The 17,938-nt window shown below is 43.2% G+C and overlaps 1 protein-coding gene across 1 annotated transcript in view; it reads right to left on the bottom strand.

Moving 5' to 3' along the window:
- The window catches only part of atm (ATM serine/threonine kinase), a 258,409-nt gene that overhangs the window by 77,920 nt on the left and 162,551 nt on the right, over positions 1-17,938 (bottom strand). Inside the window, exon 35 of the mRNA XM_060905737.1 lies at positions 11,990-12,166. Coding sequence (XP_060761720.1) covers positions 11,990-12,166 — 177 coding nt within the window. The remainder of the gene's footprint in view (positions 1-11,989; positions 12,167-17,938) is intronic.

Genomic DNA, 17,938 nt, shown 5'->3' with positions numbered 1-17,938 from the left:
AAATGTAAAATACTGACTGCTGCAGTGCATCCTTCAAGGAGAACTGAAGGCAAATTTTTTATTATCAAAATTCTATTTCTCTTATTTTATTAAATATCGGAATGAATTTTTGATCGCTATTTTGTCACTGCTATAGCAAGTTTGAAAGGGATAGTTCGGGATTTTTGACATGAATCTGTATGGGATCCCCATCAATAGTGTCGTGCAAACACACTGACTTACCCCTGACAGCATCCTGTGAGTCCAGTTCTTGTCCAGACGAAAGTAGTCCGGCAAGTTTGTTGGGGTCACGAAAGTAAAACGTTTTTCGTCTCAAAACAGTATGTGTTCAAAAGAGTGATATATTTGCATCACAAAACCGTTGCCAAATAAAAAGTCAGACCTCGAAATCGCTTGGCACTATTTTCTCTCCTTTCTTATCACTGCACGCTGCCTGCTTCATCCAGCTGTGGCTCCAGCTTCAAGGATAAGCTGGAGCCGCATAAGTAGGAGTCCCGGCGGGTGGTTTGTATTCGATTCGTTTATATCCCGACCTTGTCAGCTGTCAGATTTATGTTCATGGACCCGGTAAGCTGGTAAATAATATTTATTTATTTTTTTCTTTACCAAATTCTAACAGAAAACGAGAGCGCCCGAAAGGGAAAACCGAGCCGAGCTGCCTCACGGCTGTAATGCAAATTGCTTTCCTCCTCAGTATACAAGTGCGCTTCCATGGCAGGGAAAAAGAAACTACCACTGCTGCCTATGTAGTGCCCTATTTATACAAATAGGAGTCATTCAGGATTCAGCCATGTTTTTGCTCCGTGTCATGGCTGAATCCTGAATGACTCCTATTTGTATAAATAGGGCACTACATAGGCAGCAGTGGTAGTTTCTTTTTCCCTGCCATGGAAGCGCACTTGTATACTGAGGAGGAAAGCAATTTGCATTACAGCCCTGAGGCGGCTCGGTTTTCCCTTTCGGGCGCTCTCGTTTTCTGTTAGAATTTGGTAAAGAAAAAAAATATATATATTATTTACCAGCTTACCGGGTCCATGAACATAAATCTGACAGCTGACAAGGTCGGGATATAAACGAATAGAATACAAACCACCCGCCGGGACTCCTACTTATGCGGCTCCAGCTTATCCTTGAAGCTGGAGCCACAGCTGGATGAAGCAGGCTAAGAAGTGATAAGAAGGGAGAGAAAATAGTGCCAAGCGATTTCGAGGTCTGACTTTTTATTTGGCAACAGTTTTATGATGCAAATATATCACTCTTTTGAACACATACTGTTTTGAGACGAAAAACGTTTTACTTTCGTGACCCCAACAAACTTGCCGGACTACTTTCGTCTGGACCAAAACTGGACAAGAACTGGACTCACAGGATGCTGTCAGGGGTAAGTCAGTGTGTTTGCACGACACTATTGATGGGGATGCCATACAGATTCATGTCAAAAATCCCGAACTATCCCTTGAAATATGCGCTGTAATATAATCAGTCCATATGTCAAAACAATGGCCGTAAACGAGATACGTCGAGACCTGTGCGAGACATCGTAGGACGGAAGTAAAACGTACAGCGGAAATCAAAGTGACCAACATCTCCCAACGTTGTCAAAAGACGCGCGCGCCCTCTTTCGAATGTTGACGTAATCAAGCCGGAAGTTTGGTTTGTTTTGATGGCGATCAGGAAAGTTGGAAAAAAGTAGGCAGTAATCGTCATTTAAACTTGTTTTTGTGCTTGGAGAACAGTTTTCAAAATGGCGGCACTGACACCTGGCTGACGCGTCACGTTTCGAAGTCTCGCACAAGTCTCGTGAAGATCGTGCGGATAAGCGACGCCTGCCGTGGACCAAACGAACTAAATTCAACATGGCGAGAAACCAAATAGGCCGATAAATAGAAAGCTTAATTGCGATTAGTTGCCAATACGAGTCATGATACAAGGTTACTAAAACCGAAAACGTAATTGAATAACACGTTAATTAAGAAATAAAGCAAGTTTAAAAATGACTTCAGTTCTCCTTTCAAATCTATAGCACAGGCTTACATGTACACTATTAAAACCACAGACAGTGTCATAATATCAGGAACAGCCACTGAACGGAGCTGTATTATGTATCTGGGGAATGATGGCGATCAACTGTATCGACAGGATCTGGTATATCTCAGCTCAACTCAACCTTAATTTGTAAAGCACTTTAAAAACAACCGAAGCTGACCAAAGTGCTGCACAGGTCGGTAGAACAGTAATAAACTTGAAATAAAGTAAAAATAAGGAAGACATAAGGCAAGAGTAATAAAATACCGAACTTAAAAAGGCCATAAAATACATACATAAAACAAAGTGTAGTGCAACAAAATACAAATATGAAATAAATATACAAATAAAATACAAAACGTACCCGCTCAATTAAAAGCCACAGAGAAGAGAGAAGTTTTTAAAGAGGATTTAAAAACCTCTACAGAGTCAGCTGATCTGATGTGCCATGGCAGACTGTTCCAAAGCTTAGAAGCCAAAAACCCAAAGTCCTTCCCACACCTGCGGCGCATAGGGCGGCGCCGATCTCCGTTTCCGTAGCCCTTGGCCTCTTGCCTATTTACATAGCTAGGGTTACGGTGGTGGGGTGGGGGGCGCGCTAGTCCTCTGGTAACCGCGAGAGTTTGACTCCCCACTCGCATCTGTATTGCAGCATGCCTTGCCAGACGGCAGTAGGTACCATTTTTATGATGGTCTTTGGTACGACCCGACCATGAGTCGAACTCGTGATCTCCCAATCGAGAGGCAGACACGCTAACCACTAGGCCACTCACGTAGAAGCCTAGAAGCAGCCACCCCAAGGCTCGGTCACCTTTGGTCTTTAGCCGAGATTTGGGTACAGTCAGTAGCAGCTGATTTGCTGATCTTAAAGTGCATATTCTGGACCAATTTCATTTTTTTTATATGAAAGTATGTCCCTTTACACACTCATCCAGAAGGGTAGTTTTGCACAAGGCCATATGTCTACAGCAGAAAAAAATAAAATAACAAAACACGTCTGGAAAAATCCCAAGGGAGTCTGGAGCCAGATTCGTGACGTCACCTGCGGAAGCGCCAGCAGGCTGCGAGAGCTTTGCACGGTTTCAGTGCACAGCCTGTGTAGACCAAGCGCTCCCATTTCTCTCTCATTGTCCGGTCTTTTGGGAAACGATGAGTACTAATCCCATCGTGATTGGTGTTGCTACACCCTCCTACGATACATCTGTTAACCATTTTAATAATTACGCGATAACGTCGAAGAAATTTGCAGAAAACCACCAGGTCGTTTTCTCATAAACAAACCAGCGCCGATGCAGGATTCAGAGGGAGGCGTCCCGCACGTGATGTCACGAAAATCAATGTTTGCCGGGAAATCCAAATGCCAAGTTTTTTCAGAGGCGGACCAATTCACCTCAAACGGCTTGATTTCAACTGAATTTTTCTGGTATTGCGCAAGGTAAAAAAAAATTGCACAAAATGCAAAATGTGACAGATATTTGACCAAAGTTTAATATAAAATAGGAGAATTACATTGATCTTGCTCCTGAATTTACCCGTGATATGCACTTTAATGTTCTTCCAGGGGCATGAATGTGTAGCAGCTCGGTCAGGTACTGGGGGGCCAACCCATTAAGAGCTTTAAAAACAAACAGTAAAAATCTTAAAATCAATCCTAAATGAGACCGGGAGCCAGTGGAGTGAGGCGAAGACTGGGGAAATGTGATCACGCTTGAGTATCCCAGTGAGGAGGCGGGCCGCTGCGTTCTGCACAAGCTGCAGACGATGTAACAAAGTGTGATCCAGGCCAACATAAAGTGAGTTGCAGTAATCCAGCCGTGTGTTAATAAAAGCATGAATTACAGTCTCCAGGTCTCTCCGGGAAAGATAGCCCTTAACTTTAGATAAAATCCTTAGATGGAAGAAGTTGGTTTTTACAACCGAGCTAATCTGCTGGTCAAAGATCACACTAAGTTTTTTTTTTTTTTACAGATGACCGGATGTTTGGCGTTAGTGGACCAAAAACATCTGCCATACTATCCAGTGGATCACACCCAAACATTATGATCTCGGTCTTATTCTCGTTCAAGTTTAAAAAGTTTCTGGCCATCCGGGATTTTATATCATTTAGGCATTCTAGCAGTGTCTTTACAGAGCCATTGTGGATTTTAAAGGGAAGGAGATCTGAACATCGTCAGCATAGCAATGAAAAGAAAGATTATATTTTTTGAATACTGAACCCAGCGGCAGCATATAGAGCAAGAATAAAATAGGACCTAAAATGGAGCCTTGAGGGACCCCGGAGGTAAGAGGGACTGAGGTTGAGCTAAATTCCCCTAGCTGCACAGAGAAGCTCCGATCAGTCAGGTAGGACCGGAACCATAAAAGAGCAGGACCTGTAATGCCTACTCACTGTTCAAGTCGTGCTAAAAGGATCCACAGTGTCAAGTCAAGTCAAGGAGCACAAGCACAGCAGGATTACCTGAGTCAAGAGTTAAAATCGGCTCATTAAAAGCGCTGTTTCCGTGCTGAAGACTGAAATTTCTCATTGGCCACCAACTAAATAAAAACGACTTTCTCTAAAATCTTGGACAGAAATGGAAATTTGGAGATAGAGCTGAAATTAGACAGGTTGGAAGGGTCCAGATTCTTCTTTTCTTTTCTTTTTTTAATAAGAGGCTGCACAACAGCATGTTTGAGGCAAATACCTCCTTAAAAGAAAGCAAGCACAACTTTATTCATCACACACTTGTGAAATTTCCTCTCTGCGTTTAACCCATCTGAAGCAGTGAACACACACACATACCCAGAGCAGTGGGCAGCCATGCTAACAGCGCCCGGGGAGCAGTTGGGAGTTAGGTGCCTCGCTCAAGGGCACCTCAGCCCAAGGCCGTCCCATATTACCTTAACCGCATGTCTTTGGACTGTGGGGGAAACCGGAGCACCTGGAGGAAACCCACGCAGACACGGGGAGAACATGCAAACTCCACACAGAAAGGCCCTCGCCGGCCGCTGGGTTTGAACCCAGAACCTTCTTGCTGTGAGGCGACTGTGCTAACCACTACACCACCGTGCTGCGACGTGAAGGGATGCTGTCAGAGGGACAGTTTGTAGGCTGCAGTTGCTCAACTACAAGACACAGTAGGGCTGTGCAATTAATCGAATTTTGATCACGATTTCGATTTTTGTGTCAAACGATCCCAAAATTCATATAATCGAGTTGAAACGATTATTTTGCCATTTGTCGGGGACGCGCACACGCAATACATTTCCTTCCCGCGGGCCCATGCGCTGACTTGCCAACAACACTCACGCGGTGGAAGCAGTGTGTGTGTCTCTATGGCTTTCCACTCGCGCAGCTGAAAGGAGGAGAGATTGTGAATTGTTTGGCGCGAGGTAGGCTCGCAAGATGACAGAAGGAGGGCAGAATCGGTTGGTCAACAAAAAGGGATGAAAAACGTCTGTAATATGGGATCACAGGCTTTCGTCTAAACGGGGGAACAGGGGCGCTGCGCCCTCTTACCGACTCCGTGAAAACATCCCAGCAACACTACGTGACAATGTGTCTGATCATCAAATACGTTATAATTGCTCCAAAAATATTCCAATCATAGTAGATACACCGCCAGACGGTGCAAAAACAATCCGAATTGGCGTTTTCCAGACTGAGGCGCCATGTTGTTTAATTGTTTACTTGTCGTGGCTGCTCTCGCGAGATTTGACATGGGTTACATACAAGGTCAGCTGACTTGTAGAGCGAGATTTCTCGAGACTGAATGACCTTTCACCCACCGGCGCGGGAGCTTTTGACAGAAGTAGTTCGCGAGTTGTTTTTATTGACACTTGGGCATTTAAAGATGTCATCCCGCGGCACGAAGCGGAAGAAAGCCAAAGACTGTCCGGGGCAGAAGAAGATTACTTCTTTCTTTTTCAACGTTGACAGACAATTTGTTACAACCGGCACCCCCGCTTCGCTCCCTCGCCATGGTGAGCGCCCTCATACTAAATTTTTCTAGAAAAAACCCTGGGATCACTTTGGATTCGAAGAATCCGACGTGGAACAGAAGCGCATCGTGTGTAAGATTTGCAATAAGGTAGTATCTGCGCCTCTTGGCAACACTACAAACCTCTTCAACCACCTGAAACTGAGCCGTAAAGTTATTCACGACGAAACAATAAACAAAAAGATAAAGCCGATGCCGCCACAACCAGCAAGACAATGCAGCCATCCATTTCAGCCACTCTCTACAATGCCACTCCGTATGCCACGAGTTCGGAGAGGCACAACGCACTCACAGCATCCATCGGATATTATTTAGCCAAAGACATGCAGCCTATGTACATTTGTTTTTCTCTGTCTTATGTCAAAAGAATATTTTTATTTTGTTTTATACATCGCAAACTTAAGTTTTTCTAGACTATATTTTCAGTCTGAAAGAAAGGTGAACGTAAACGATCAATAACAAAGAGGTTTGTTTTTGTTTTAAAGAGAAATGCTGAATAAATGCATTGTTTCAAAAAATCGTTTGAATAATCGTGATTTCAATATTGACTGAAATAATCATGATTATTATTTTTTCCATAATCGAGCAGCCCTAAGACACAGTGAGGAGAGGAATATGGGCTCAAACTAATCAAAGACAGCAAGTACAGGAGGGGCAATGGGATCGACGCCAGAGTCAGCAAAAGACAGGGCAGACGGCCTAAGAGCAGAAATTTCCTCTCTGAAAATTTTCAGAAAATCCTCACAGAGCATGGGCGACGACACAACAGGAGAGTTATCGCAAGGATTTACAAGGGAATTAAAAATATTAAACAACACTTGGGGTTTACGACTGTTAGTGGAGACAAGATTCGAAAAGTACTCCATTTTCGCTGCCTTAAAGGATATGGGACATGAAACATAAAAGCACGCTATATCGGTTTCTTTCCATTAAAAATGTGAATTAATTGCATCAACAAATACAAAATCATCTATTAAATTCAGCAAAATCGTTATATTCGTGATGATTCTATGGCATTTCTGCTCGACTTCCGATATGCATTTTTTGCAACCGGAAGAGCCGCTGTCACGTGATCATGCGTCACAAAAACTTTCGGGCACAGCACAAGCGGGTAGGTGAATGGAGAAGTGGATGACAAGAAAATTGTTTTTATAGTCTTTAAAGTACATTGGACATCATACATTGGACATCATGGTGTATTGTGCTGCTTATGGTTGCAATAATTCCAATGGGAAATGCCCTGGAGTAAGTTTTTTTGCATTCCCCAAGGACCCGAAGCTGAGGAAAGTGTGGGCTCACCTGTGCATGCGCAGTAGGCTTCGCGCATGCGCAGTAGGCTTAGTAGGACAAATCCAAGCGGTAGGATAACTTTACAGAACACCTGTTGAAAAAACTTTGCACCTACTGTTTCCCACAAACTGTGTTCGGACCATTTCACTGAGGATTCTTTCAACAATAATACTCAGGTACTGAGCGATATTAATTCATGAAACATGAAACAGGAAGTATAAGGATGAGAAAAAAAAAACAGTTTAAATCGGGAAGCTGCGCACATTTGCGCCAAGCTGCACAAATGTGCGCAGCTTGCTGATTTAAACTGTTTTTTTTCTCATCCTTATACTTCATGTTTCATGAATTAATATCGCTATTTTTTTTAAAAAATCGGATCTGCGCGATTCAGCCGTGAAAAAGGCGGCATCCGCCGAAAGGCGCGCTGTTTGCATCCCTGCACGGAGGCCAGGGGACAGGGCAGGAATATTTTTGTTGATATGAGTGATCCGGTGCGATTTCACGACCCCCCTGTTGAAGACCTCTGCGCTAAGCGACTAAAAGCCGAGGTAAGGATTAGTATTATAATTTTGGGTGTATCAATTATTGATTATCATAATTCTGACTCGTTTCGCCATTTTGAATGTTTTCATCTCGGACTCTGGAAGCATTGTATCTCAATCAATCTCGAAAAATATCAGCAAAAAAAAAAACTAGCTTGCAACGGACTTAAGCTAGATCTATGATGAACTTTCAATGTATGATACAAAAATAATACTTCTTTCAACAGATCATTAGCCTTTGAGCAGAATTGTTTTTAACTTACCAGGAAGTGTTATCCAGCCGACCGCTTTCAGTTTCATGAGGGCTGAATGAACCCTCACTCTCAGATTCATCTGACCCGTCAGAGTAAAGACAAGATCCATGTTCATGTGAATTTCCAGCTATCGGTTCGAATTGATAGGGTCTAACTTCACCTCTCTGTGAAACATCGGGAATGTCACTGTCGATGGTGTCCATTTCGGTAACCTGTTTACATTAGATGCCCAAGCGCTGGCTCCTTGGAAAGTTTTTGTTGCGTCACAGGTCATGTGACCACCTAGCTCATTAACGAATCCTTGTTTTATGCTGATGTATAAAGAAACTTGAATAATGTGATGATTTTCACATTTTTGACGCCCTGCAGTGATTTAGATGGCATTTCTTATGTCCTTTATACATAATTATACCCAGGTAAAAATCCATGTCCCATATCCTTTAACAGCACTCTGGTAGGCAGACAGACTTTCACGTAGAGCGTCTTTAGAGACATGGAGCTTGTCTTTTTTCCACTTTCTCTCAGCACGCCTACATGAGCGTCTGAGAGCACGACTGGAGTCATTTAACCACGGCTCGGAAAGTGCTTTTGTACGTTTTAGTCTAAAAGGAGCAATCGAGTCCAGGATACCTGTGCAAGTAGAAGTAAATATACTTAAACGTTCCTCGGCGCAAGAAGTGCAGTTGACATCCGCCGTGTAAAACAAGTGTCCAGATGTTATAAAGTTGTTGTACATGGCTGAGAACTGCGCACAGACGACGCGAGGGAGGACAGGTTTTAGCCCTCGAACATGGGATTAAAACAGAGAATAACACAGGCAGATGGTCAGAGATACAAGAAGTCTCACAAATTTCATTAATACACACAGATAGGCCATATGATAAAACCAGATCTCGAGTGTGCCCTTTTTCATGAGTCAGGCCTTTGACAGACTGAATCAGATTAAAAGATGCAATAAGATTTTTTTTTTAAATCATTGACCAGAGGTTTCGATCTACAGCAGACATGGATATTAAAATCTCATCTCATCTCATTATCTGTAGCCGCTTTATCCTGTTCTACAGGGTCGCAGGCAAGCTGGAGCCTATCCCAGCTGACTACGGGCGAAAGGCGGGGTACACCCTGGACAAGTCGCCAGGTCATCACAGGGCTGACACATAGACACAGACAACCATTCTACGGTCAGTTTAGAGTCACCAGTTAACCTAACCTGCATGTCTTTGGACTGTGGGGGAAACCGGAGCACCCGGAGGAAACCCACACGGACACGGGGAGAACATGCAAACTCCGCACAGAAAGGCCCTCGCCGGCCACGGGGCTCAAACCCGGACCTTCTTGCTGTGAGGCGACAGCGCTAACCACTACACCACCGTGCCGCCCGATATTAAAATCACCAGAAATTAAAAACTTGTCATATTTCACGGTGACATCAGACAGAAAATCTGCAAAGTCAGAAATAAAGTCCTTATTAAATTTAGGAGGGCGGTAAATAACCATAATTATTTTTTTCGCAGTCCGGTTTCCATCAAATCCTGCGCTCTGATTGGCTGGCGAGCGGGTCTGTATCCTACGATACGGACCCCAGTTACGGACCCCGGTTATGGACCTCTGGCGATTCGCTCGTTCACAACAAACATAGTAGCATTTTTTGTCAACATTTATCTTTTTTTAACCCCGCCGACAGTAGTCGGAGGGGTTATTATTTTCACCTGCGTCAGTCTGTGTGTGTGTGTGTGTGTATCTGTCTGTCTGTGTGTCTGCAAGATATCTCAAGAACCAATGGATCGATTTGGACCAAATTTTGTACATGTGTTGCCAATCACCCCGGAAGGAAACCATTAAATTTTGGAGGTCAAAGGTCAAGGTCATGGCAGAACTTCGAAATTTTCGCCCAATGTATTTTAATAGGGAAAAGGCGGGGTTTGCACTCGTTAGAGTGTCCCTGTCTAGTTTTTTTTATATAAGATTTATTTATAAGCTTGTCAAAAATCTTATAAATTTTTGCCAGCATTTCTCAGGAGAATAGCATAAATTTTACAGCATGGATAGCGATAACGACAGTGTTCACAGCGAAAGCGAGTTTTACTACCCTGAGGAAGAAGAAATAAAAGAAAACATTTCAGGAGAAAGCTAAAAACCTCAAACTGTTGCTAACGCCGAGCAAAAACATGGCTGAATCCTGAATGACTCCTATTTGTATAAATAGGGGACTACATAGGCGGCAAAATGTATTTTTTTTCCTGCCATGGAAGTGCACTTGTATACCGAGGAGGAAGCCATTTACATTACAGCCGTGAATGAGGATTCAAAATGGCGGCTCGGCTTGGTTTTCCCTTTCGGGCGCTCTCGTTTTCTGTTAGAATTTGGTAAAGAAAAAAATAAATATATTATTTACCAGCTTAAGGTCGGTCCGCATGGTGAAATACCGTGACCTCGGCCTTGAATACCGACCTTGGCCCAGAGGGCCTCACTCAGTACTTTCAAGACCTCGGTCACGGTATTTCACGATACGGACCTCCCAGCTGGTAAATAATATACATCTGCAGCTCGAAGCTGATGCAGGGACCAGATGGAATTGGTCATTCAGTAAAAACGTTTTGTTTGTTAGCGACCTAGCATTTCGTAACGCAATGCGAAGAACCAGGTCCACACTATCTGGTGGCGCAGCACGTCCCAGCGGCCTGAGCAGGTCAGGTGTAACGCCGCATCTGTGGGCCCAGAGCTTGAGGCATCGGTATGAATCCCTCGCGACCGAGGGAACAGTGGGAACCATCAGCAGTTCAGGGCCCAGGTCGGGCGGCGTCAGGTCACCGGATATCTCTGCACTGTGGTCACCCACAGCTATTACACCAGGGAATATTAAAAACGGTAGTATAAACGGACAACAAAGCGAAACCGCTAGCAAACACAAACGACTCATTTACATTTCATTTTAAACCATCAATGCCTCAAAGGTGCGCTAAGAAAATAACACACTGAACAAAAATCAACATATCGATATTTTATGACATCCCTACACATAGCCCATAATATCAGAGTTGGGGAAAAAATCATATAGTTTGCAAAATTATTCACAAATTGAAAAAAAAAACCCCTTCAAGTTGTAATCAGATGCTCAGATACGAAAAGCTGGTCACAGGATAAAACAAAGCTTGCTGTAAACGTGCCAAAAGGAAGGCAGGGAAAGCCGTCCAAGTTTGCTAAAAGGCATGTTGGAGACCCAGTATAGATGTGGAATGAACTTTTTGACCTTTTCACAAAGTGCTACGATTGACAGAACCCCACCACTGCTTATTTACCGAGAACACCATCTCCACAGGAAAACATGGTGGTGGTAGCATAATAATAAACTTACATAGCACCTTTCTCACACCCAAGGTCACTTTACAATTACAAAAAAGTCCACCAAAAGAGGGTCAGCGTGCAATTCCAGTGGCGTAGCTACCCACAGTCCCACCAAAAGGCACACGAAGATAAATCCCACACCGCCTGCACAGCCGCTACGACTCGACCGGGCAACATCGTTCGGAACACCACAAAGCAAGAACAGAAACCAGCGCACCTAAACCACCTGCACGGCCACCGTCACGCCATCGGGTAACACTGCTTGGAACACCGCGCCAAGCATCGCCGCACTGGACAGCCCTGATGTTAAAAGAGCAACGAGCTCACTGCAGTCCACAGTGAGGAGCACAGGCATCACCCACGGCGCACCAAGACCTGAAAGGAACTGACGCCCAAAACTGGGTCCAGAGCTGCAATACAACCGGTGGACAAAACATTCAAACTGTACAAACACAAAAAGCTCCGGTAAGAAGCGCAGCGTACCTTGGAAACACAATCATGTTGAGTAGGGACACTTTTCATATAAATAAAGGTCATGTGTACGAGTAAATACCTCACAAAGGGCTCTGGTCATGAGCAAGGCTTCGTTGCAGACCCCTCCACTGTCCAGCAGAGCCATGCACAGGTTCCTTAGCCACTCTTTGTGTTTTCCAGGCTGCACTGACCACAACTCTACATTGTCCACTCGATCTCTGGAAACTAAAGTCACCTCCGGTCTCACCGTCAGCTCCTGGGGTAAAAAATACGAGTACATTTTTTTTATCCGAGACCTTAGAGACAGTGAAACAGAAGAGGATGAAAACCAGGGCTTTGAACCGGTTCAAGGAACGAAAACAAAAACCGGGAACTTTTTCTATTTCACATGGAACAGAAACGAAACCAGAAACTTTATTATTTTTTATGTTCCGGAACAGAAACGCTTATTAAAAATAATAGTAACCGGTTAATACCGGTTTTTATTTCGTTCCTCAAAGTTTCCGTAGCCTACAAATAAAAAAGCCATTCTTCTCCTGCGCAAGTTTCTATGACCCGCTGGGGTTCACTTCCTGTGTGACGTTCGCTGACTGAATGGAGAGAGCGGGAGGGTGGACTACTATCACGTCTCCACATCTTAAATAAGAGGTAAATATTGCAGTCTATCGTTATTCAAAAACGTCAATTTCAAACACGATATCAATATATTTGTCCACGTTAATGAGAGGCTCGCGAACATTCAATGACGTTAACCTCTGTTAGCCTATCAATGCATAGGGCCTGACTAGCCTTTGGTAACACACTAAACGAATTATCTTTCATTTTTGGCACTTTTTCTGTTTGTGTAGATGGGAAGACGTACTGAGAATCCAAATCGCCAACATTTGAAATAATTGTTTTGAATTATTTCTTGTCTTATTTAATGAAGGTTGTAATAGAATTAGCCTACATTTGGCTTAAGCTGGATGAGACAGAGACATAATTTTATAGCCATTTGTTAAACAGCTGACAGGGAACGTAATTAACCGTTCCGGGAACGAAATTTTTTTGTTCTAACCGGTTCGGGAACGTCTATTTAATGGTGGAACCCAAAACCGGAAACGTTAAAATTCCGTTTCTGTTCGGAACGAACCAATAGGAAAAAAATTCTGGTTCAAAGCCCTGATGAAAACTCATAACCAGTTATTGTTTTGATAACATGATAAAAGTCTGGTAAATACAGTAGCTATTCAACAATAAGACAGTATTACTATGGGATGCGATTATTTTTGTCAAGGGCCTTGATCCAAAGATTGTTCAGAAACATATTTTAACATCAATCATCATAAAGCAGTCATTTCAATGGCAACAACTGCATATTTTCCTTTCCTCCATCTGTCTGGTCATTGGTTCATTTCCTATACACACACACACGCCAGTTTGTGGTTGTAATACAACACTTTGATTTAATTTTCTAACTCTTTGGAGTTTGTCTGGTTGCGATCTGGATATTTCTAATAGATACATATTTCTAAAATAATTCTTTCGGCCTGCAAGCTCAACTTTGGGAAACCACTCTCCCCAACTCCCATACATTTATTTCATTTAAAGCTAGACTGCCTTTCAGATTTTTCATGCCTAGGTCATAAAAAGAATTTTCCCCGACACCCAATAATTTTTGTTTAGTGGACCGAAAGCTACTCGATTCGAATCACAGACATCCGATTTTATTACTTCTTTTCTAATAGAGCGATTAATGAATTTATCTCCACGTGGCCCTCAATTCTCCGTTATTTTTTCCTGCTTCACCATGACACAATACAAGATACTACGTCATGCATCATAACGTGTCGGGCTTTCCCCGTTCACGCAAGGCATTGTGGGGTACAAATTTGAAACGAGAGAGTAGAATGGCAGATGTGTGTGCGCGAATGAAACGTGAAAGACCGACTACAGTAACGGAAAGCGAGATGTTATGTTACATATGAAGGAAAAGAAATGCAGGACCAAACTAATAAATATTGGCGCTCAGCAAGCACGTCGGTGTGATCAGCTGTTCGTTTAGCGACAGAATGATGGAACCGTCAGTGCACGGTCAAAGGTAAACCTGTAGATGGCAGTAATGCAACACTGTGGATGCCAGCTGCCGTAAAACCCAAAAGAAGAAGGTAAGCATGCGCATGCGCACACTAGGGTGCCAATAAAAAATGAAGTTATCTATTTCTCAAGTCTCACCCCCCAGTTTTTTTCCTTTGGGCTAAATATATCATGCTGTGAAATATTAGCTAAATTTATTGATGTTTAGAGGTGGCACAAACTCCCTGAAATTTGGAATTATTGTGTGATTTTGGCTAATGACTTGTTTCAAAAAAAAAAAACTTGGATAGCATGTAAGGAAATCATATAAAGCTACTAATTTGCAGAGATGAAAACTTTATTAAACAGTATTGAACACTTAGGTGGGGTTTACATTAGACCGTATCAGCGGATCATCAGATTAACGTTTTTAAAACGATTAGTGTGCACACAGCAACACCAATACACGATTCGTGTCCACACAGCAACACCAATACACGGATACGCTCGGCTCCGCAGGCATCCTGCGCTCCAAATCACTCCGCCCTGAACAGCGAGTGCCCTCTGGAGGGTGCGCACTCCGGCCCTGCGCAGCTCACAGAGCACGCGAGTATAGCGCACGAGCAGTGATTTGGGACTGAGCCGCTGTGTGTGTGATCTCAGTGCATGTCGGGCATGCGCGTCACTTACCACTTGCAAGTGGAAGGATGGCAAGCCTAAAGACAATCATAACTACACAATGGGCAGTATTTGCATCAGTATTTGCAGTATTTTCATACTTTTATACTCTTTAATGAAAGGTGATACAAGGCGGAAGTCCGCGCCGTTTTTCAGCAGTCGCGTCACATGACCAACGCCAGCGAATCAGGAAGGTGGATGTCACAGTGACGTTGTCCAATGACGACGCCAGCTAGAGCTCAGCACAGCGTATCCGCGTATTCTCAATGTTTACACAGCACCGGACCAGACACGATTTGGATTGAATACGTGGACCCTGGCGGATTCCGTTTCCCGGCGTTTTAATGTAAACGGACAGTGCATCCGCGAAGAAAACGAGACAGATACGGTCTAATGTAAACTTGGCCTTAAATACGTAGAAGCAATAAAAGGACCAAACATCTTTTTTAAAGAGTGCTCTTCTTCACTGTTGGATGCTGTTTTCGATGGTATTCGACAACTTGTAAAATATACTGTTTTTGATCCTCATGAATGGTGATGCCATCAGTGAACTGCTGAACAAGAGCTACACCTCGTTCAGCTGAATCGTTGACAACTTTCAGTCCACCAATTAGTTAGTTAGGGAAAGATATGGATTTTTTTTGAAAATCTGTGAACAAATTTCTTACCAATAGATTTTTTTTTACCATGTGTTCTTACAGGTGTCTAGAGACACCTCACAATTTATCCACGGCCAAATTCCATGGGAATCTCCTGGAGAGCCTGTCAAAGTTGGGGTGCCCAGTAGGCCTGAGTAAAAATCACATTTTTTAAAGAAAACAATATTAGCTTTGGAGATGTCTAACTAGGGGTTTTTAAAGTGCTGATGACACGTTTTTGACATCTTTGGCGATGTTTTATAACATAAAAAGTAATTCCCGATGATCCATATATTAATTCACGAAGGCACCTATTTTACAAGTTATGATAAAAAACGCGGCTATTTGGGCAAATTTGACGGGGCTGCAGCACCCAGGAGACGAAAGAGGAGGAGGAGCTATATGACGTCAGCGAAAGAACCTTCCTCCTAACTTACCAGTTTGTTGTTGATGCGACAGGTGTTCAGTTTGTCATTATTAGTATCATTATTATACATTTTTATATATATATATATATATATATATATATATATATATATATATATATATTAGTTATTATGCCTTCGCGTTGTGTTGCCGGCTTTTGCTCCAAAACCTACAATGATGGGGTAAGTTTATTCAAGTTTCCCAGAGATCCCGAGCTGCATGCGAAGTGAGTGAAGCAAGTCAGGCGTACTCGTGACAAGTGGGAGCCCTCACCAACATCCGTCCTGTGCTCTGAACACTTCGATTTGGATTGTTTTGACACCCTTCCCAGCTTAAAAGAATCTCTTGGGTGTTCAGTTCAGCACAAACGTGTGTTACTACCATCAGCAGTGCCTACACAGTGTTGCCAGATTGGGAGGTTTCCCACCCAGTTGAGCAGTTTCAAGTGCATTTTGAACATATTTTGGGCTGGAAAACGTCAGCAGTATGTGTTGCCAGATACTGCTGAAGTTTTCCAGCCCAAAATATGTTCAAAACCCACCAAAATGCACTTGAAACCGCCCAACTGGGCAGGATTCCTCCCAATCTGGCAACACTGCCAGTATTCCGGAGGGGGTCTACTCGTAGCTATGCCGGATCCAAAGACAGTCCTCCTGTCAGAACATGTGTTGTGAAACGACATAAGATAAAGGTACGTAGAGCTATAGATTCTACATGATAATCATAAATGTAATCATAAAGTCGGCGTGATATCAGTCATGTATTTGCTTGTGAAAGCTTGCGGCTTTCATGTAACTGCAGCCTAGCAACGAGAGGCAAAGGGTAAAGAGGGTAGGCTATCATAGATTCTATTCGGAAGAGATCGACACAATTCTAGACTCCCAGAAGAGGAAGAGCTAGCACTAGAGAGTTCACCGGCGTTTTCATGCGCCATTTCCATTGAGTAGAACCAGAGTAGAACAGCCAGTGAACCGCAGCGTGTTCTTCCGCTGACGTCACAACATGGCCGCGAGCCACGGACCCAGTTTTCTTGCGCTGTGCAATTAAAAGTTGGATATTTGCATAACAACAGCTTCTTTTTACATAATTATAACAGAAATCTAACATGTTTGCCATGTTGTATAGTTTATTTAAGAAATTACATAGAGTCATGTTCGTGTCATCAGCCCTTTAAGGGTCCTGAATCTATCCCAGACATTAGTTTTGAGTAAAAAATGACTCAGAGTCCAGATAATTCAATGCAATGTGGTTTTATTGAACAATTACAAACAAAACTTCTTTAATTGGTTCATTGTAGAATCATTTCTCATCGTTATCAATTCTCATCCAACTCTCCTGCATCTCCCTCACTAGTATAAACATCAGGCTGGTTGATGTTCTGGCAAGAGGTGCCATGGCAGTTCCCACAAGCAGAAAAGCACTTCACTCCTTGCTTTTTACAGCTGCACCTGAGGGTGTCACAGTCCCCTGCACAGCTGCAACTGACAAATTTCAAAAGGTAGTCCGGTGCAATTGGATCAGTGGTTGGGACTGGTTCATAACTTTGCTCTTCCTTTTTCCATCCATATTGAAGGACATCCAGTGATGGGCTTTGCAGCACAAGCCAATCTCTGGTCTGGAGATATGCCCGCAGTGAGTGCTGTGCTGCAGCTCCAGTAGTCGGAGGCAGTTTCTCTGGGTTGATTCTTCCGGCTGCGGCCCGCTTGCTGAAGATCTCCAAACGCAAGTCTTCTAAGTTTTGAGATCTGTTGCCGCAGAAAATTAATAATATGAAGCACCTCAAACCATGGCAATCGGTGGTGCCCGATTCCATACTGTCCTAGAAGATAAGACAGCTTGGTGAACTTTTTTTCTCTCTTAACTATGCAACCGTTATATGCAAAAGACGACCACATTAATAGACTGAGTGCAGTGGACACCAGGGCTTTGAACCGGTTCAAGGAACGAAAACGAAAACCGGGAACTTTTTCTATTTCACATGGAACAGAAACGAAACCAGAAACTTTATTATTTTTTGTGTTACGGAACAGAAATGCTTATTAAAAATAATGGTAACCGGTTAATACCGGTTTTTATTTCGTTCCTCAAAGTTTCCATAGCCTACAAATAAAAAAGTCATTCTTCTCCTGCGCAAGTTTCTATGACCCGCTGGGGTTCACTTCCTGTGTGACGTTCGCTGACTGAATGGAGAGAGCGGGAGGGTGGACTACTATCACGTCTCCACATCTTAA

The sequence above is a fragment of the Neoarius graeffei genome, chromosome 23, assembly GCF_027579695.1.
Source record: "Neoarius graeffei isolate fNeoGra1 chromosome 23, fNeoGra1.pri, whole genome shotgun sequence".
NCBI lineage: Eukaryota > Metazoa > Chordata > Actinopteri > Siluriformes > Ariidae > Neoarius > Neoarius graeffei.
Note: the sequence above shows the minus strand (reverse complement) of the source record. Positions and strands in the feature narration are given on the sequence as shown.